At 32.4% G+C, this 20,533-nt stretch overlaps 3 protein-coding genes across 9 annotated transcripts in view; 2 read left to right on the top strand and 1 right to left on the bottom strand.

Annotated features, from left to right (window-relative positions):
• LOC122504212 (nesprin-1) overlaps positions 1-11,217 on the top strand; it is a 110,070-nt gene extending 98,853 nt beyond the window's left edge. For all 7 annotated transcript variants that reach the window (XM_043615159.1, XM_043615161.1, XM_043615156.1 and 4 more), the window contains 8 exons: positions 2,552-2,809; positions 3,538-4,379; positions 5,200-7,090; positions 7,222-7,406; positions 8,946-9,461; positions 9,602-9,845; positions 10,106-10,161; positions 10,341-11,217. In XM_043615159.1, coding sequence (XP_043471094.1) covers positions 2,552-2,809; positions 3,538-4,379; positions 5,200-7,090; positions 7,222-7,406; positions 8,946-9,461; positions 9,602-9,845; positions 10,106-10,161; positions 10,341-10,557 — 4,209 coding nt within the window. In that variant the 3' untranslated portion in view covers positions 10,558-11,217. The remainder of the gene's footprint in view (positions 1-2,551; positions 2,810-3,537; positions 4,380-5,199; positions 7,091-7,221; positions 7,407-8,945; positions 9,462-9,601; positions 9,846-10,105; positions 10,162-10,340) is intronic.
• LOC122504213 (protein HIRA homolog) lies at positions 11,216-20,428 on the bottom strand. The gene is made up of 11 exons (XM_043615165.1): positions 20,232-20,428; positions 20,059-20,121; positions 16,544-16,654; positions 14,336-14,937; positions 13,973-14,254; positions 13,640-13,899; positions 12,982-13,534; positions 12,522-12,711; positions 12,151-12,435; positions 11,966-12,060; positions 11,216-11,612 (listed from the first exon to the last, which is right to left on the bottom strand). The coding sequence occupies exons 1-11, from the start codon at positions 20,266-20,268 to the stop codon at positions 11,487-11,489; spliced, it is 2,604 nt and encodes an 867-aa protein (XP_043471100.1). The 5' UTR covers positions 20,269-20,428; the 3' UTR covers positions 11,216-11,486.
• On the top strand, positions 17,319-19,966 carry LOC122504217 (cytochrome P450 6k1-like). Its single transcript, XM_043615177.1, has 5 exons — positions 17,319-18,060; positions 18,231-18,590; positions 18,696-18,874; positions 19,313-19,583; positions 19,678-19,966. The coding sequence occupies exons 1-5, from the start codon at positions 17,559-17,561 to the stop codon at positions 19,833-19,835; spliced, it is 1,470 nt and encodes a 489-aa protein (XP_043471112.1). The 5' UTR covers positions 17,319-17,558; the 3' UTR covers positions 19,836-19,966.
• Positions 20,429-20,533: the final 105 nt, after the last annotated feature.

Below are 20,533 nucleotides of genomic sequence, written 5' to 3' on the forward strand. Positions count from 1 at the left end.
GAAAAAATTTGTAATTTTTGAAGAAAAGATAAAGGGACTTTTACCCCAAAAAGTTTGAAGAGAGGGTGTGTTCGTGAGATAAAATAGAGAGGGATAAGGGAGAGAAAAGGGAGTTACTGACGTTCTCATCGATCTCCTTTATACATACAGTGAAACGAGAGAGAGACGCCAGTCTGGTCCAGAACATAACCAGAGGCTGGCTGGATTTACTCTCTCGCGTCTTCCATGTGCTTTTTGAGTGTGACTTTTTCTGACCCTTTCATCTTTTTTTTTATCACTCACAAGTTACAAAGATCAAAGTCAATGACGATAGAACTAAAAACTTTATTATCACATTCTTTCTTTTTTTAATTTCTGATATCTTCAATCACTTCAGTTCTATATACAATTTAATCTGCAAAGAGTGGCAAATTTTTTACTCTAAATTTATATTTCCACTCAAATATTAAAATTATAAATATAATTATAAATATTATTTGTTGACGAAATTAATTTAAAAATTTATTTTCTCAATTTTATTGCTTGTTTTCAATTTGTTTTAGTAAAATTTTTTATTGTTACTATTTTAGAATTTTTTGCATAAAATTTTTATGTTTAAATTACAAAACCCCGTTTATTTGCTTGTATTTTAATTTCTTTTTATAGTGTAAATTTGGAAAATTTTTGAAAACAGTGTATTTTTCGAAAATGAGTGAGTCATAATATTTATAGTGACGGTCACATGGGGTCGGCTGCCGGTATTTTTATTGTAACCATGTGCGCGATGACACTGAACGAAAAAGTTGTCAATGAATTTTGCTCCTTTTAGTCGAAAAAAACTTGTAAATACAAAAAAAATTTTGAAAAATGTGATTGGAAAGAAATTGCCATTATGTGTACACCAGAAGAAATTAGAGTAAGATTTCGCTTTTTAGTAAACTTTTATTTCTAAACTGTTATATTTTTCTTTATTCGAATTGTTTATTCATTTTTATTCCATTTTTTTAAATTAGAGGAAGAAGTTAATTTAAAAATTAATACCGAATGATAAATTCCTTTCCTTTAATTGTTTTAATTTAAAAATTAATACCGAATGATTAATTCCTTTCTTTTAATTTTTTTAAAAATTAATTTGTAAATAGCGTCACAAATTAATCTAAAAATATAAATAATATAGTTGGGAAAATTTTTACTTTTTATTTCTATATGATTTTTTTTATTTTCTTAATTGCGGTGGGAAAAGAATTAAAAGAATTTTATCATGTAATTAGTTTTAGTGACTTTAAACAAGTTAATTCGAACACTAATTAAGAATTACTTGATAAAACTATTTTTTTTTCTAGAAAATTGTAATTAGTATTTTGTCTAAAATTTAATTAGCTTAAAATATTTGTATTTAACGAAAAATAATATTTCTGTTTTTTATTAACTTTTTTCAAACTGTTTTATATATATTTCAAAAATATATAATTTAGAGAAAAGAAATATAGTTTATTAAGAAAATTGATGAAAAATTGATGAAGATAATGGTAAAAAGACAAAAATATTGCTATAAAACTATGCGTGGAATTACAGTCTTAGTGATTCAAGGAACTTAGTCTCGAAATTCTATAAATATCGTCTGAGAGCACATGTTGGAAATTCTTTTGTAAGCTTTAAATTTCCAGTTATATGAATGAAATCCCCTTTTATATTTAAACAGAGAATTTAAATTTTCAAATTAATATTTAATTTTCTTCTTCTTCTTCTTTTTTTTTTGAAAGAAAATACAAAAAGTGTAAACAAACAAAATTTGTTTATTTTTTCATCAAATTAAAATTCTATTGCAATTCTATTGCGCCATTTATTAAAAAAAAATAAACCCAGTAAAAAAAACAGACTTCGCACTCGATAATTAATTTTAAAGTAGCAAAAAGTAGTTTTCAAGCTAAAAAAGTAGCTATCGAAAAATTAAACTTAACGACCAAAAAAACTCGGTTTAGAAACTTTACAAAACTGACATAAATTCCATTCTATATTTTATTTTTCTCACTTTTTCCTTATTTTCATCAAAAATATTTACTTCTTTCTTATCCTGATGCTAATAAATTGAATTCCTCCAACGAATTTTATTATTCATGCGAAACAATTTAAATATTTACAAAAATAATTTAATTCTTGCGTAGAATTTTAGAAAAATTTTTGAATAATTCATTTCTTTCGACTAATTTTATGCAAATTCTAATTTAAATAATTGAATTCCAGAGAAATTTAATTCATTTTTATTATTCATGAAAAGAATTGAATTCTTTCGAAGATTTTTACAACAAAATTTTTTAAACAATTAATTGAATTCTTGCGAACGATTTTATTAGAATTTTCTAAAATAATTGAATTTGCAAGAAAACATTTATTACTTTTAAAAATAATTGAATTCTTGTAATGAATATTGTTATTTATGAAAATAATTGAATTTTGCAAAGAATTTTATTAAAATTTTTGAAAATAATTGAATTCCTGAGACGGATCATAAGTAGAAATTAATGATTCTAGAAACATTGAGATAAATCTTGCGTTCTTTTTTTGAAAATAGGTTTGCGAGAACACATTGGCAGAGCATAAAGAACGAGTAGCTGAACTTCGAGGTTTGGTGGCACAAATTGCCTCGGACGTTGGCTTGGATGCAAATGGACCTCTTCATTGTGAAGTCGAGGCTCTTGGAAAACGTCTCGAGGATGTTCGAGAAACGCTGTCAGCACTCGCGGATACTGCCGATGCAAGAGCTCTCAATCAAGAACTCGCCCGAGAAGATATTTATCAGACGAAAAATTTCCTCGACTCCGTTCAACAGGTAATTTTGCATATACAATTTCCCCTAAAAAAATATCAAAAACAAGTAGTAACATGGAATGTAATATAAAAAATACTTATAGCAAAGTTAATAAATTAAAAACAAGTTTTTTTAGTAGAGGAACTTTCAAGTGGCAATTGATTGGGTTTGAAAATATATTTGCCAACATTATAATTTATCGCAGTAAAGTGACGATATTTGTATTGGATTTTGAATTTGCACTTGATTCGGATTAATGGAGAGGTGCTAGCGGTGCTTGGCACAACTCAATCATCGCGGCACGCGCTTATATTTTAATTGTAGTTTCAAAACAATTTGTTATGTCAAGGTCGAAGGGCTTTTCCGCTAACAATTACATCAGTCACGATATCCGCAACAGCTGAATGGCGAGCCGCCTCGAGTTTTACTTTGGGAAACTTTTAACTTGAACATACACTAAAGGCAAACTCGTGGCTCTCATTGCCATCAAGCTGATTTTCCTTGGTGAGAGATAGATAAAGGCGTTAGTCATCTGCACTCGATTTTCAATTTTCCTTCTCCCTCGATTCAATAATTGCTATTCTTTCAGTTGGTCTTCCAAGAAGATTAATTTTGAACCAAGGAATAGCTTTTCCGGATTCCTTTCAATCTCCTGTTATATAAAACCTTCTGTTTCTAATTTCCGAAAATACAAAACCAATTCCACTTCGGAAGAAGTGCGAGCATTAAATAAATTCCTTTTATTTCAGAGCATAACATCAGTGGGCCATGGAGAATCCAACGAACAACTGAAGCTTCTCCGAAATCACCTATTGGCCCTAACTCGAACCGAACCACAACTGCATTCCATCAAGGAACGAACTCTGGACACTTCCCCTCAAGAGCCAACAATCGTCGACGTCCTCCAATTATGGCAACGTGTCTTCCGAGAAACCTTCCAACAATATCACAGACTTTCGGCGCGCCTCGTCAAAACTCAAGACGTCGCAGCTGCCCTGAGACTCTGGCAAGAGTACTTAACACACGTCCAGGAATTCCTCTCAAACGACGTGCCAGGCGACTACAACGGACTCTCGGAACATCGCAATTTGTGCGAGGTCCACAAGAATCTTCTCACCGATCAGCAAAATTTAATCCTCATGGTGCGTGTCGGCGAGGGACGCGACATCTCCGTATCGGAGCACTTCAATATACTCACGAATCTTCATAATGAGACACTCGCGAGAATAATGGAGAGGCATGCGGCCGTCAGGGATCGTCTCTCGGCTTGGGATAAATATCGAATTGATCAGAATAAACTCTTGGTGTGGCTCAAGGAGATTGAGAGGGAAAAGGGAAGACTGCAGTTGAGATTCATTCATTTGAGTAGAATCGATAAGATTCTGAAGAGGATTGAGAACTTGCTGGATAGGATACCGAGTGGAGAGAGCCAGGCGGAGTCTTTGCAGGCGCAGCAGGAGAAATTGTTGATTAATTGCGATGAAACTTTGGCCGTGTCGGTGAGAATGGAGCACGCTGCGAATATGCAGAGGATTACTAATTTGAGAGCCAGTCTTGAGACGTGGAGGGACTTTATTACCAGGATAAAGAGGTATGTTCACACAAAAATTTTATTTTATTTTTCCCTTGATTTCCGGGCATTACATTTTTTTCATGAATTCTATAAAAATTGTATTGAAAATAATTGAAATTTTGTAATGAGTTTTCTGATTTATGAAAATAATTGAATTATTGCGAAGAATTTTATTAAAATTTTTGAAAATAATTTTATTTTATTTCTTTTGAAAATAATTGAATTCTTTTGATGAATATTGTTATTTATGAAAATAATTGAATTTTACAATAAATTTTATTAAAATTCCGAAAAATAATTGGATTTCGGCGATGAATTTTGCTATTTATAAAGATTGTAATTGAAATACACTGAAACCCCACTTATTTAAAGTCTCGTTTACTTAAAGTCGCGTTTATTTGAACCCGTTTTTGCTTCAGTTATTTTTAGTTAGAATCCGCCCTAACCTCACTTATTTTTGCTCATGCGAAGTACGCGACCAATGGAAAGATACTTACATTTCCATTGGTTGAGTTCAAACAAAACCAACCAATCATGTCAATTTATCGAATTACGTCACCAATATAGGTTATGTCGACCAAAATACAAATAAACGCGACACTTCGTGTCAAATTCGTTCGTGTTCCATTCGTTCGAATTGAATTTTATTAATTTTGAAAATAATTGAATTCTTGTGATGAATATTATTATTAATAAAAATAATTGAATTTTATAAAAATTCCTGAATATAATTTTTGCATTTCGGCGAAGAATTTTTATAAATAGAACCACTTTATAAGGAAAGAATCACTTTGTCAATAAATATCACCAGATTTAATATCGAAATATTTTTTTTCAGATTGAACGATCGACATGTGGAGCAATCCAGCAAGATCACTGCCACCTTCCAAGAAGTGAGTCAAGCCTTGAGCGCTGCCTTCCACGCCGGACCCTGCACTCTCTCCCAAACCCAGCAGCAATTGGACTCCCTGCAAGATCTGAAAACCAAACTCGTGACCACAACGACTGATCTCGAATGCCTTGGCGTTACCACAGAACAACTGCGCGAGTGCCTTAGTCCCACGGACATGAAATCATTGAATCAACACTGTTACCTGCTGTGGCAGCAACACGGCGATCTCGAGCACCAGCTCGCCCTCCTAGTTTACAAGTTAGGCGAGAGATGTGGTCTACATTCAAGATGGAGAAACAGGTTAGGAAGATTGTTAGTCTGGCTCGACGACGCAGACGCGAAGATTACAAATTGTGACACAAGACTGCTGGACGAGCCGGACGCGGCTCTTAAGCGAATCGAGTGCGAACTTGAGGCCGAAATGGCTCTGAAGCAACGCGAACTCGAGTGGTTGGAAAATACTGGTCTGGATTTGATGCAAGTAGCGGAAGATGGTGAGAAGGGGAGAATAAAAGGATCACTGGATGATCTGAAGGAGAGATGGTCCAGGTTGTTGACGACGGGAAAGACGAGAGCGAATAAATTGACGGACCTAGTGCAGACTATGAGCAATCTCGAGAGGAGAATTGCGGAGATAAGAAGTTGGTTAGGGGGGATTGAGTGTCAACTGTCAGAGCCTTTTATGATCGAAGCGGTGAGTCAAAGTGCGGTGGACAAGAAACTGGAAGATCATGAGCAATTGCAGAAGATGATCGAGACTGAGAGTGGAAATGTCGGGGAGGTGTTGAATCTTTGTGAAATTCTACTCAGCGATTGTGACGCGTGGAAGGCTTCGTTCAATACAGACGCGATCAAGACAGGAATGGAGGGTTTGGAGAAAAGATGGAAAGCGACCTGTATCCGCCTAGCGGACCGCAAGCGCCAGATTATTCAAATTTGGAAACTTCTTCAGGACCTGGAGGCCGGACGATCGAATCACGAACTTTGGCTCACCGACATCGATAGTCGTGTCCTAGAACTAGAGAATGCGGTAAAAGATATTTCGAAAGAAGACACTGAGAAGGCGATAGCGAAGGCCAAGAAGATATCCGAGGATATAAAAACCCGTGAGCCTACTTTGCGACTCTTCGAGCAAACATACAGTCGTCTTGCGAAAAGTGGACTTGAGCCCGAGAACCTAAAGTCCCTGACGAGCAGGATTCGACACCTAATCGACTGGTGGCATGGCCTGAATCATAGAGTCAATGTTATTACAGCAGCTCTGAGACAAGAGCAAAAGGTCTACAGGGAATTCATCACTGCCCATGGAGCTGCAGTCGTCGGACTCACCCAAGTCGACGTTCGTCTCACTGAATTACAACACTTGACGTCGCCGAAGCAAACAACGCCTAGGAAGAAACTGCAGCAACTCGCTTCGATTGAGAACGACCTAGAGACGCAGAATACCACGCTTCAGAAGGCGGACGAACTGGCTCTGGTGGTCATGAGGGAGAGTCATCCGGATGACGTTAATACGCTCCAGGAGTTGGTGGACGAGTACCAATTACTCTGGAGGGACATAAAAAGTCGAGTGGCGATGCTGCGGTCAGAAATCGAGAACCAGGAGAGAGTGGAAGTGGATGAAGCGGTTCAGGTCGAGACACTCAAGTTCGAGCAGGACTCGGCTGTTCAGGTCGACACTCTGCCTAAATTGGTGCGAATGACTTCCTGCGATGCCTACCTCATCGAACTCGAATCCGCCATCAACGAATGTCGAACGGCTTTGAATTCTTTGGAAAATGCTGTCACTCCGGAGCCGACGCCCGGTTCTGGTCTCACTAATGCTGGCAAAACAATCGTAAGTTTTCTTCTTCTTCTTCTTCTCCCTCGGTATTTTAACCTAAAATTAACATTCTGATGAAAATACCGCAAAACTATTGAGCGAATAATCAAGTTTTATTGATTCAATTGAATTTTTGTTTTCCCTAGGCAAAATTAATCGGAAGTTCCCAATCAACAATTGACCTGGCAAAGCATTTGAACAATTTACTCTTGAATGATGGGAAATTTGACAGGGAATGTGCAAAAGTTTCCGAAATAGATGATCTTGTCACTAGGCACGAGAATCTACTTTCACAAGCAAGAGCAAGAGAACAGCAAATTCGAGAGATGAAGTAAGTTGCAATCGGAATGTTTTATAATTAAAAAATTCGACGTACACTGAAGAAAGGTAGCAAGTCATTTTAACTTTATTTAGTGTTATTTTTACCTTATAGCTTCATTGAAACATTCTGTTTCATATTCTGTAACGTTAAATTTTTCTAATTGTTTTTCCTCTTTATTCTCATTCTAAATTATTATAAAATAAACTAAAATCAATGCTTCTACCTTTCTTCGGAGCGAGTCTATCTAAAGATCATCATTGATGATAGGATCATATCAGTTTCAGTAGAAACATTTTAAATCGACACGTACTAAGTACCAAAACGTCTTGGTAAATCATCTTTCATCTGCAGATATATTAAACTTTTCTCTGCACAGTGAGTCTCCAAAAAAGAAACAACTAATAAACCAATTTTCACCACTGCACTTTCATATTCACTTTAGCAAAATAATCACTCTTATCTGAAGAACAATCACTGTCTTGCCAATCGTAATATTGTAATTATTAGCATTCTTAGAGAATTTACAAAAATTGACGAAAATCAATCAAAAACTGCTTCGAGAACGCAAAGCATGAGTTAGAAAAGGACAGGGATATATTTGTGTCATCCTTTTCTGTCTCATCTGTCACTCATTCAGAAGCTTTTGCTCCATCTTTTGACATTTATTCCTTTAGTTTATTAACCGAATTGTAAAAATCCTTTTGTCTACCGAATATAATTATTATTTTGGAATTAATCCGGAATTCAGATAAGGGGAGGGCTCCAACAGAACCTAAAAGCCACCCGTGTCACGTCGATAATCTTGTCGCCCTTTGACAAGTTCCTGAAGGATTTGATCATCCTTTGCCAAATTCTTTCAAATATTGCAAAATTTACTCACATTTGCTTTCCTCTCCAATCCTTTGTAGACACTCTGCTATATTCCTCGATCCGAAATTCACCGACGAATTTCTCTCGAATGCTTGTAAAGTGACGGCAACGTGACAGATTATGTAAACAACTGTAAATAAATACAGATAATGTACATATCTCTATTATCAATAGCTATAAAAATCAAATAGTATACAAAGAAATAGATTTGCACTGACAAATTTACAATCCATCCACTATCATTCTGTTTTTTTCTGAATACTAAATTCTGTTGTGCAAAACTGAAACACCGTAACTTTAATACTTTTACTCATAGGTTAGGTTATTAACAATTTTATGATTGTATTGTACTTTTACAATTTACAAACATAGAGATTTAAGGCCAAAGCAGCAGAATAGAAACAGTAACCGGAATTGTAACCGTAATCTTAACGGAAGAATGAGTGAGAAAAGGATAGGTATATTGTTTATCCTTCTCTAACTCATTCTTCCGTATTCCGTGTTAATGATTCCAGTTACGTTTTTATTCTGCTTTGACCTTTATAATTTATAAACAAACATATTTTTGAGCCTAACCTATAAATAAAAAGTAAACAATTACCTAAGGTGTTTCAGTTTTGCAAGACAGAATTATTTTTAATTCGTAAATAATTATAAATTCTCTTTTTTCGTTTATAGTGACGCTGGCAGACTAACGTGTCCAATTTGCTCCCGTCGAAATTGGGCGCAATTGGATAACGATCTGTGGAGATTGGAGAAATGGTTGGAATTCGCCGAGGGAACACAAAGTGAACAATACTCACCACCCAGTGACATTGAACAATTAGAGGATGTCATTCAGGATCACAAGGAATTCCTTCTGGATCTCGACAGTCACAAGAGTATTGTCGTGAGTTTAAATATTGTCGGCCTACATCTCGAAGAACACTCCGAAGAAATTGAACTGCAGAAACGAAGAAAAGAATTGAAAAAGAGATTGGCAAAGGCCAATGTTAAATGGGAGAAAATCTGCAAAGCGGCTGATAGATGGCAATCGAGTCTGAAAAGCACATTAATGGATAATTCACAATTTTATCTAATTATTGATGAATTTCTTTCGTGGATTGAAAAAACAGAGTCTGCAATAAGAGCCAGCGAACCAATCGATTTGAGTGAAGACTCCAATCTCCTAGGACTTAAATATCAGAAATTCAAGTAAGGAATTTTTCTTTTTTTGTTTACTTTCGAGAAAAATTAAATTATTGCTGATGAAGTCGAAATCTTCATTCGTAATTAAAAATTCTCAATCAGCGAAAAATTTTAACATTGTTAAAAAATTGTTTTTCTACTTTCAGGGAACTAAAGAACGATTTGGAAAGATGTGAACCCCGCGTTTTGTCACTTAAGGAATCGGCCGATCATTTATTAGACGACGATAATGAAGCTCGAGAAAAATTACAAGAATTAAGACTCAAATTACAATCACTACGGAGACTGACTGGTGTTTATGTGGTTAAAATTGGAGCCACTCTTGGTTTAGACGCACGCGATGTTGGTCTCATTTCATCAACGTCCTCACTGGCATCTCTGTCTCGCGACGTAAGTGTCTTTTTTTTAAACTAAAATTGTGATTTTTCAAAAAAATTATCAGATTTTTCGAAAATTAATAGGTTTTTTTGTTTTTTTGTAAACACAATATTGGTTTGCTATTGTAGATTGTTGCACAAATTTTATAAATATGTGACGAACTCTGAAGAAAAAGATCTAAGAACAAGTCACAATTTGAAAATTTCTTTTAGCCGTCACTCACATTGCACAGTATCTTATTGTTTGTGTTTTCTCTTTTTGTTTAATTGTAGCTTCTCGATGAGGCCGCATCTGGAACTTCTCAACTCAACGACACAACATCCACAGAGTATGTTTCTTCTTTGTTTTCTCCTGAACATTATTTTCTAACTGTCTTGCACACTAAAATGTTAAATATTTCTCGAAATTGATATTTCATGTTCTAAAGCAAGAAAAATATCCGTGTCTAATTTTCAAATTAATAGAAGTTTCAAAAATAAAAAAAATGTAATATTTTCCCTGTTTCAGTGGTGACGAGGAGGAGACAAAATTAATTCGTGGCTGCCGATTTTTGGGAAGAGTTCTTCGCGCCTCTCTCCCAATTCAAGGAATGATGTTGTTACTCTTGGGAGCTGCCTCGTTGGTTCCTTCAGCCGAGGAAGATTATAGTTGTATGCTCTCAAATAATCTTGCGAGAAGTTTCACACCTCTAGTCGAATATCCCAACGGACCTCCGCCTTTGTAATGTATTTACGATTTACGATTTACAATTTTCAAAACTTAAGAGAAAACTTTTCCTAGTCAAAAAAAGAAACTCGAAGAAAGTGAGAATTTCTAGTAGTGAGAAAAATATATCGCCAGTGATCTACTTTTTAAAAAAAGGAAAATCACGAATTTGTACATATAACTTGAATGGACCAATTGGTAAACGAAAAGAAGAAAAAATAATCAAGCCTTAATTAAGAATGTTTAATTAATGTTTCTTTGTATATTATGAATGGTGTGTGTATAAAACTGAAGTCGTTTTCAAAATGAAAATTCACAAGCGCATGGAATGGAATTATGTAAGAACATTTTTTTTCTAATGTATGTATTTGATACTTATGTTGAAACGTAAGTATTTGAAAAATGAAAAAAGCGCTGGTGCTATTTCATTAACGAAAAAAAATTGTTTACAAGACAGACGCACAGATTTTTTTAAATAAGAAAAAATTGATTTATTCAGCTTGAAAATCTCGGGGTTTTTCGCTTTAAAATTCATAGATTTCTCGCTTTATTGCACATTGTGCTTTACTACGTATTTTTATATAAAAGAAAAAAAAGCAGAGCTTAGAAGGTGGTGTAAAAGTCAAAAATTGATGACATAATATATTCCTATGAACATTAAAAAAAATACAATACAGTTTATGAAAACTCGTTTTTATTATCAAAAAATTCCTTTTTTTTGTGGCATATTTTGACATCCAGCTTCTTTAAGAAGCGACAGATCAATATTACTGTCGAAAATTCAGTAACTAAATTCTTTTATAAAATATAAATTGGTATAAATCACATGTTTCTTTTAAACAAAAAAAAACTTCAAAATACAATTCTTTTACAAAAAAAAAAAAAAAAAATTGTAATATAATGTACATATATAATTTTTCTTATACACTATGTAGAAAATAACTTAACTTAAGGGTTAGCGGAATGTTTTATAGCTGACAATTGTTCACAGTACTCCAAATAAAGTCTCTGCCAACGGAGATGTCCACCTAGTACGACTAGAACATCTCCTAATATTTTATGCTTTTTAATGCCCTGGAATTTAGAATTTTCTTTTAATATTAATTACTAATTATAATTTATTTTTTAATAATAAATAATTATATTAAATATATTATCAGGGTGGCTACGGTTTCAAGCTTACGACATTTCAAGTTTTCCATAAAATTTAATTATTTCCTAAAGTTTTAATAAATTCAACTTGAAGAAATTAATTTTTAAAAACATTACATAAAATTCCCTGACTCTTTCAGGTTTTACCTGACTGAGTAACAAAAAATTTCAAGAAAATTTCTGGTTTTCCAGAACCTTAGCAACCCCTGAATATTTAACACTATTTTTATAAAAAAATTAAAAATGAAATATTATTTGAAAAAAATAAATGATACCAGAACTGATGGTTCCCAGACACTTTTGCCAGCTGTAGTATGACTCGGGCCCATAAGATCATCGAGAATAATTCTTAGACGCTTTTCCAAACCATCTGAAGAAAGAGAAAAATAGGCGAATAAATTTTGTAGAAAATTTAAAAAATTAAAAAAAGGAGGGGAGAGTTGAAAAGTTTTGAACGAACCTTGAGTGAGTAGAAAGGAGACTAGCGCCATGAGCCAATGAATATATTCCGTCGCACTTCCAAGTGCCTTTGAAGCCAATAATTGTTGTTCCAAATAAGAAACAACGCAAGGAGCACTGTGAGGTAATCTAGGATTTGCTAGACTACTGCCAGCAGTTCTGTGAAGTCCTTCTTGTAATGCTGAAAGAGGTCCTCTGGGAACGCGAGTTCCAGAAGTGCTCGAGGCATTGTTTGCCGACCAACGCCAAACCGGGTCCTGACTATCGCCAATCAACATCCACGTTCCTGGTAACAGGTAACAATTAATTGAAAATAATAACGATTGAATTTCACAGATGATTATTAATTAAGAAATGCAATAAAAATCTTACCCATTTCTTTGTGATAAATGTAAGCTCTTGCATTCGTGAAAGCTAGATGAGGCATTCCATTGTACAATGTACAGGATAGTAAAGAAGTTCCTGGAGCCGCTAAATGTTCAGCCGACGTGGAAACTATTAATCGACAGACGTTTCCAATTTCCCAAACTCGCACGGCTCCACAACTCGATATCACCATCACCTAAAAAAAAATTCGATTCAAATTCAAATATCAATTCTAAAAATTTAATATTTCTCCAGGACAGGTACAGGACTTTTCCTGAATTTTCCCTGAATTTTCTAATTTCCCTGACCTGTGACAACCTTTAAGGACTTTTAATAGAAATTCGCCTGACTTTTCCCTGAATTATCAAAAATAGGTACATAAATAGGTACCTCTGACTATACATTGTTAAAAATGAAAAATACAAAATGAATTCTGAAGAGACAAAAGTCTGATTAAAATATTTACCGCACTGCCAACAGCGTGGAGACGTGCCAAGGGCGCAGGCGGAGCCAATGGTGGAACGGGCCGCGTTCCTTTCACAGGATGAAAGGTGTGAACACTACCGTCAATTAAACCCAATGCAATGATGGACGGTGTGGCCGATAGAGCAACTGCATTGTACCCCAAATAAAGATTCCACAGTGGTTCGGTGTCCGTTCCATGGAATACTTGCAGATGAGCCAAGCCCTGACTATTCGTCACAGTGACGGCGTAATGTCCAGCCTGCTGAGAAATTGAACTCGCAGCTTTCAATGCCGGCAGGAATATCTGCGATCCACTTCTCTCCGAAGCAAATTTTAACTTTTTGTGTGGAGTCGAATGATGATGGGGTTTCAGTGTCGTTTGCTCGCGACGCTTCAGGGTCAGAGTTGACCCTGAAGAATTCGTTGCCGCATTCACTGTTGAACTCACATTCGGAGTGACAATGTCGTCACGTTTCTCAATGACTATCGAACTCTTTGTTTGCGATGTGCTCGAGAATGTTGGAGCACTCACTCCTATTCCAGTCGTGATGTCCCTTTAGATACAAATCAAAAGTTATATTCAATCAAAAAGAAAAATAGAAAATGAATAGTAAAATTCAAAAAAATAGAAAATGAAAATGAAAAAAAATGGAACCCACGTTGTATCGGCTGGTGGGGGAATAAACATCGGAGTGATTCTCCGTCTCCCGTCGGAAGTTCGGGTCTCGATTTGTTTATTAATAGGCGCCTTGACAGGTGTCGAGATGGTCGCGGTTTGTATCGAATTATTCATTGGAGTTGGTTGAGTCTGACTCTTCGGAGTCGGGGGTTTCAGATTGAGTAGTTCCGGCGATTCCATAACTGTGCAACCGCCCCCTTGGATCAACGGTTTTCCGTACATGCGTTCATGAACTTTACTCTAAAAAGAAAACGATGCTTATTTTCGACACAAAATTAATAACAAAATAATGAAAACAATTGTTCAACTTTACTTGTTCTACGGGGTCCAAAGGTTGTCCAATTTCCTTTTGGGAGAATTCAATGAAAACAACCGTACCATCCCAGGAGCATGCGGCCAGACGCATTCCGCATGGCGACCAACTTGCGTCCAAAACCGAATTCCTGAACAAATCGTTAATTACAACCAATGGTCTCTTGAGGTATGTCAACCAGACGGAGAGAGATCGATCCCTGGATCCCATTGCCACGCAACAATACTGCGTTGGTTTCGAAGAACCCGGTTGTTTAGTTTGCAGAATTTTACTATTAAATCTCTGAAAACGAAAAAATAGAAACAAAAATAAAGAACTTTTCCAGGTTGCGTGGCAACCTTGACTTTAAAGAAATATACAGACAACACAAGTGACGGCTTTTCGATGTCCAACAAAATCCTTATCAGTGGTCCATCCATCCCTCTCGATAATCTGTGCGGTTGGTCCACCGCCATTCATTGCGTGAGCCGAGACCAAATATTGTCCGTCGGGGCTCCATGAGAGGCGGAGAACGTGCGTCGTCCCACCGCACTCGTCGAATGGTTCCGAAATTAACGTGGCCTCACCCCAATCGTTGGTGCGCCAGACGCGTAACGTCTTATCGTCAGACTGCGAGGCAATGTACTTTCCCACTGGGTCCCAGGTGACGCCCTTGACGAGACCCGTGTGTCCTTTGAGGACGGCGACAATCGAGGGGAATTTCGTAGCGTCCCAAATAATGATACTGTTGTCAACTGAGGCGGACGCCAGCCATGGATTGTGAGGAGCCCAGGCGATATCTAAAATATCGCCCTCGTGCGCTCTCAATGTTGCGATGCATCGCCACGTCTCGACTCCAGCTTTTCCTCCAAATATTGAACTTCCGCCGATGCTCGCTCCTGCGAATCTCCAGATCATTATCAGTTTATCATCGCCGCCTGATGCCAAGAGGCCGGTGCTGCTCCATCGCACACAATTTACGCAAGCTGTGGAAAAAAAAATAATTCGTTACTTAACAAATTAACAAACAGCAATATTATAGTATCAAAATACAATTCACTTCGTATTCCTAATCAGGGTGGTCACAAGTTTCAGTTTATCAATTTCCCTGACAACTTTTACTGACATTAAAATTATTTTCCCTGAAAACATTCTTCTTTTACAGGAAAATATTTATGAAAGTTTACGGAAAATGAGTAAACTTTATGAATTTTAATAATTTCTAAAAATTACAATTATTATTATTTTGTAAATTAAAAAATTTTATATTTTCAAGAATAAACATCAAATTTTGAATGAGTACAAATTCATAATTTAAAGAATTCACTTAATAAGTACATAATATTAAATATTATTGTTTATTATTATTCAAAAGTTTTAATAAAATTTTTTGGAAAAAATTCACTATTCTCATAAATAATAATATTTTTTAGAACAATTAAATTATTTTCAATACAATTTTAATAAAATTTCGTGAGAGAATACAATTATTTTAAAAAATATTAATTAAATTCGATTATTTTCAAGAATTTTAATATAAATTCAATTATTTTCAACAATTCTGATAAAATTCTTCGCAGGAATTCAATTATTTTAATAAATTATTAAAATTCTTAGTAAGAATTCAATTCTTATTATAAATAATCAAATGTTTCGGAGGAATTCAATTATTTTCAATATAATTTTAATAAAATTTCTCTAACAAGTTCAATTATTTTTTAAAAATTGTAATAAAATTTTCCTAAACAATTCAATTGTTCTCAAAAGCTTTTAATAAAATTCTTTGTAAAATTTCAATTATTTTCAATTAAAATTATTTTAAAAAATTTAATTATTTTTACGAAATTTACTGGAATTCTTTAAAAGAATTGAATTTTCAATAAATAATTTTAATATAATTTAATAGGAAAAATTAATTATTACAATTAATAATAAACGCGATTATTTTAAAAACTTACAAAAAATTCTTCAAAAGATTCTTTTACTTTCAAAATTTTTAGTAAAAAAACTCCATTATTTTCAAGAAAATTGAAATAAATTCTTCATAACAATTCAATTCTTTAAAGAATTTTAATACAAATCTTGACAAGAATTAAATTATTTCTAAAAAGAAGTAAATTTTTATTTACTTTGTTCGAAGATAATTTAATCTTAAAAAATTATGATAAAGCAATTCTAAGGAATAAGTTTTGAAAAATATTTTAATGAAATTTATCGAAAATAATTGGATTTTTTAAAAGAATTTTTGTATAATTTAAAAAAACTAATTAATTTTTTCAAGAATTTTAATTAAAAATTTTTATCATAGATTTTTTTTCTCCAAAATATTAAAAATAATTCTAAAATGAAGCTAATTTTCATTTTTAAGTTTACATTTAAAGATTTTTCATTAAATCTTTTAATAATTCAATTATTTTGAAAATTTACAATTAAAATTCTTCAAAATTTGATTTTTAAAAATTGTAACAAAATACTTGAAACAAAAATTAATTATTTTCTATTAAATTTGAGAAATTTTCAATTATTCAAAAAGATTTTTGTTATAAATATTTGAAAAATTAAATTATATCTTCTAGAGAAAAAAAAACCCACCAAGGTGATTGTCAATTTGGCACAACATTCTTGGAATATTTTGATCAATTTCGGCAGTTTCATCTTTTATTGGTTCCATATTCCATATTACAACTCGCCCTGAATCAGCACCTGAAAAAGTATTAAACAGTATGAATTATTAATCATTAATTAATAAACTAATTTAACAAATAAAGTATTAATTAAATTTTATTTAATTTTAGTTCTTTCACGGAATTATTATTTTTTTAGTGAAATTCCGAAGAGGATTCAATCAACTCATTGGAACATTTTTTTTACTAATTTTTATAATTTCCCTTGCGTCATTGCTTTTAATTCGTTTTCTTTTTGTAAAGCAAGACTTGTTAAATTTTAAGAAACATTTTTTAACTTGGTAATAAAATAATTTCAAAAAGTACAGATAAAAAAAATTGCTTGAATATTTTCCAGAGAATGAAGTTTATCTTCTAATGATATAAAATTTTTACTTTTAATAAATAGTTAGTATTAATATTTTTTAACTTCGTGATGAAATAATTTTAAAAAGTACCTAAAGATAAAAAAAAATTGCTTGAATATTTTCCAAGAATGAAGTTTATCTTCTGATATAAAATTTTCACTTCAATAAATAGTTGTAAAATCTCTTTTATTATTTTATTCAAGTACCAGATGCTATTTCATAGAAAATAGAATTTGGTAACAAATTATCAATTATCATCTAATAATTAATAATTCTGAAAAATTTTATTTTAAAAATAGAAAATAAATTCAGTATCAAATTTTCAATCAGTGTCATATTTGATTCTTTTAATTCCGGTGTTTAAACGTTTACCCTTGTTTTACAATTAAATATTCAATTTCATTGATAAGCTTTGGTAATTCATGGGAGGGACATTTTGTTACTTGTAATATTAAATATCATTCGTAAAAAGACACTTCCTTTTCAGTTTCATTTCGAAAGTCGTCTTCAAAGCATCAGTGAAAAGTGAATCAAAAATACATTTTTTTTCTGTTTAAAAATAAAAAGAAGAAAAAAATGGAGTTATTAGCAATTTTGTTAGTAATAATTTTCAAATTTTTTGTTCTGTTGACAATTTATATGTCGAGAAATTTTTGCTATTGGACAAAATTGGGAGTAAAACAAATTACTCCTTTTCCATTTTTTGGAAATTTTGCCGATTATTTTTTCAAAAATAAATCGCCGAGTAATATTATAAAAAATTATTACGATCAACATAAAAAAGATCCGTATGTGGGAATTTACATTGTCGACAAACCGACTCTATTAATAATAGATCTCAATATTATCAAATCTATACTAGTGACAAATTTTCTCGATTTTTCCGATAAATTCATGAAATCAAGCTCAAAAGATCCTTTGAGTAATCGAAGTTTACCATTTTTGGAGCACGCTAAATGGAGCGTTTTAAGAAAAAAATTAACCCCCGCTTTTTCGCCCTCCAAATTGAAAACCGATTTTAATTACTTGAAGGAAGTGACGCAACATTTGGATAAATATTTAAATTCCCTGAATTTGGGTAAGAATTTATGAATTTATGAATTAATAATTTATTTATTAATCAATAAATAAATACATCAAAATTTAATATTAATAAATATTTAATTTATTAATTCTCTGCAAAAAAATTGTTTCTCTTTAAAAAAGAAAAATTTTGTTATAACAAATATTTTTCCATTTGTTTTATAGAAGTTGCAAAAACAATAAATGTTAAGGAAATTTGTGGAAAATACACGACAGATTTAGTTGGTTTAATTGGATTTGGGTTGAATTTAAATAGTTTAAATAATCCCAACGCTGAATTTCGTAAATATGGCAAAATGATGTTTGGCGATTTTACAAATAGACGGAAAGTAGAATTGACCTCCATTTATTTATCGCCATCATATATCAAAAATATATTTGATTATCGTTTCTTCGAGAAGGAGAGTGGAGAATTTTTCCGTAAGGAATTTACGAAAATTTTTCAAATAAGAGAAGAATCAAAAATCGTGAGAAACGATTTATTGGATATTTTGATAGAAATAAAAAAGGAGGATTCAACACTCGGTGAGATTAATTATATTATTGTGAATTATAAAACTATTAATTTGGAATTTACAAAAAAAACATTTTTTTATTTTATTTAATTTTTAATTAATTTATTTTATTTAGAAATGAATGACATAATTGCCCAGGCAATTGTATTATTTACGGCTGGATTCGATACCACCTCTACGGTAATGTCTTTTACTTTATTTGAATTGGCGTCGAATTTGGAAATTCAACAAAAATTGAGATCCGAAATAAATAAGTATTTGGAGAAAACAAGTGGAGTTGTAACTTTTGATATGGTAAATACTTTTTTACAATTCTAATTTCTAATTCAATTCTTGCTGCAGAATTTTATAAAAAGTTTTTAAATTAATTTTTTTCGAAAAATTTTATGAACTATTTTAAATAATTCAATTCCTGTGAAAATTATTATTACTCATAAAAAAATTGAAAGTTTGCCAAGAATTTTATTAAATTCATTATTATTATTATTATTACATTTATTTTATGTGGAATTTCAGTAAAATTGTATAGATATTGAAGATCATTGATATCACGAAAAGTTCCTGGGAATAATTGAATCGTTTTAAAGAATTTTATTACATTTTTTAGATTTTTTTTTGTCATTTCAACTATCAGCGAATTTGAAGTGATGCAAATGTCCCCAGAAAAATAAAGAAAAAAGTAGCTTTTAGTGTATAATTTTCTTGTTTCAAACATTTTTAATCATTTCGCAGGTAACGACTTTACCATTCTTAGAAAAAGTTGTTTTGGAAACTCTCCGATTACATCCCACAGTTCCAACAATTGACAGAGTTGCAACAAAAGATGTTGTAATTCAAGAAACTGGCCTGCGCATTAAAAAGGGAACACCAATAATAATACCTATTACAGGTATTCATTATGACGAGCATTATTTTGAAAATCCGGAAATATTTAATCCGGACAATTTTGACTCGAAAAATTTGGCCTTCATGCCTTTTGGAATCGGTCCACGAAGTTGTATCGGTAAGTGAAATTTTTATTTAGAAAGAGAAACATTTTATTCTTTATTTTCTTTATCAACAATTTCGAAAGTTTTTCCCTTTTTTTGTTGTTGTAGCACTTCGTCAAGGTCTTAATCAAGCTAAATTTGGTATTATTTATTTCGTATCAAATTACATGATCAGATTATCGGACAAAAGTTCGGTACAAGTGGATCCAAAGGTATATTTTACAGCCGGCAAAGAAGGCTTATATCTTGAACTACAAAAAATATAAGTCAAATCCAAGTTCAATTTAAATTAGCCAAAGCAAACAGTTTTATAAACATTCATATAAAGGAAATATTTTTATAATAAATTCAATAAGTCTTTCGAATAAATAAAAAATTATTCTCTAGAATTGATTTTCGTTTCATTTTTTCATATTTCACTTCCATTTATCCAAATTAAGTATTTCAATTAACAATTTTCCTCGAATTTATAGAAAATCAAAAACTCACCTTGACCACCGGTGGCGAATCTTTTCCCATCCGGATGAATATCAATCGAAAATATCGGATTATCTATATACGATTTAAGATGAGAAGAAACAAAAATTGATTATTAAAGATCAAATACTTTTCTCTAAACAAAAATATTGTATATAATAATTAATAATGCGTAAAATTCTCACCATCATGAGTAACCCAATTTGGTTTTACCAATCTCATTTTTGAGCTTATTTTTTTAATCTTCCTTATAGAGAGAAATTTGCAATGAATCTTACGGAATTAGAGAGAACGATGCACATAGTGTATATAAAAATATTAATTACTTTATTTACATATATTAGAAAATGTTTAAGAAAAACCGGTCACAAATCCATGTGCAAATAGAGGGTAAATAATAAAAATACTGTAAACACAAATTTGAGGTTAGGAAACAGGGGTACACCCAGGGATGGGTAAAAGTGTTTTTTTCGGAGTTTTCTACGTA

The sequence above is a fragment of the Leptopilina heterotoma genome, unplaced genomic scaffold (assembly GCF_015476425.1).
Source record: "Leptopilina heterotoma isolate Lh14 unplaced genomic scaffold, ASM1547642v1 Lhet_286, whole genome shotgun sequence".
Classification (NCBI taxonomy): Eukaryota; Metazoa; Arthropoda; class Insecta; order Hymenoptera; family Figitidae; genus Leptopilina; species Leptopilina heterotoma.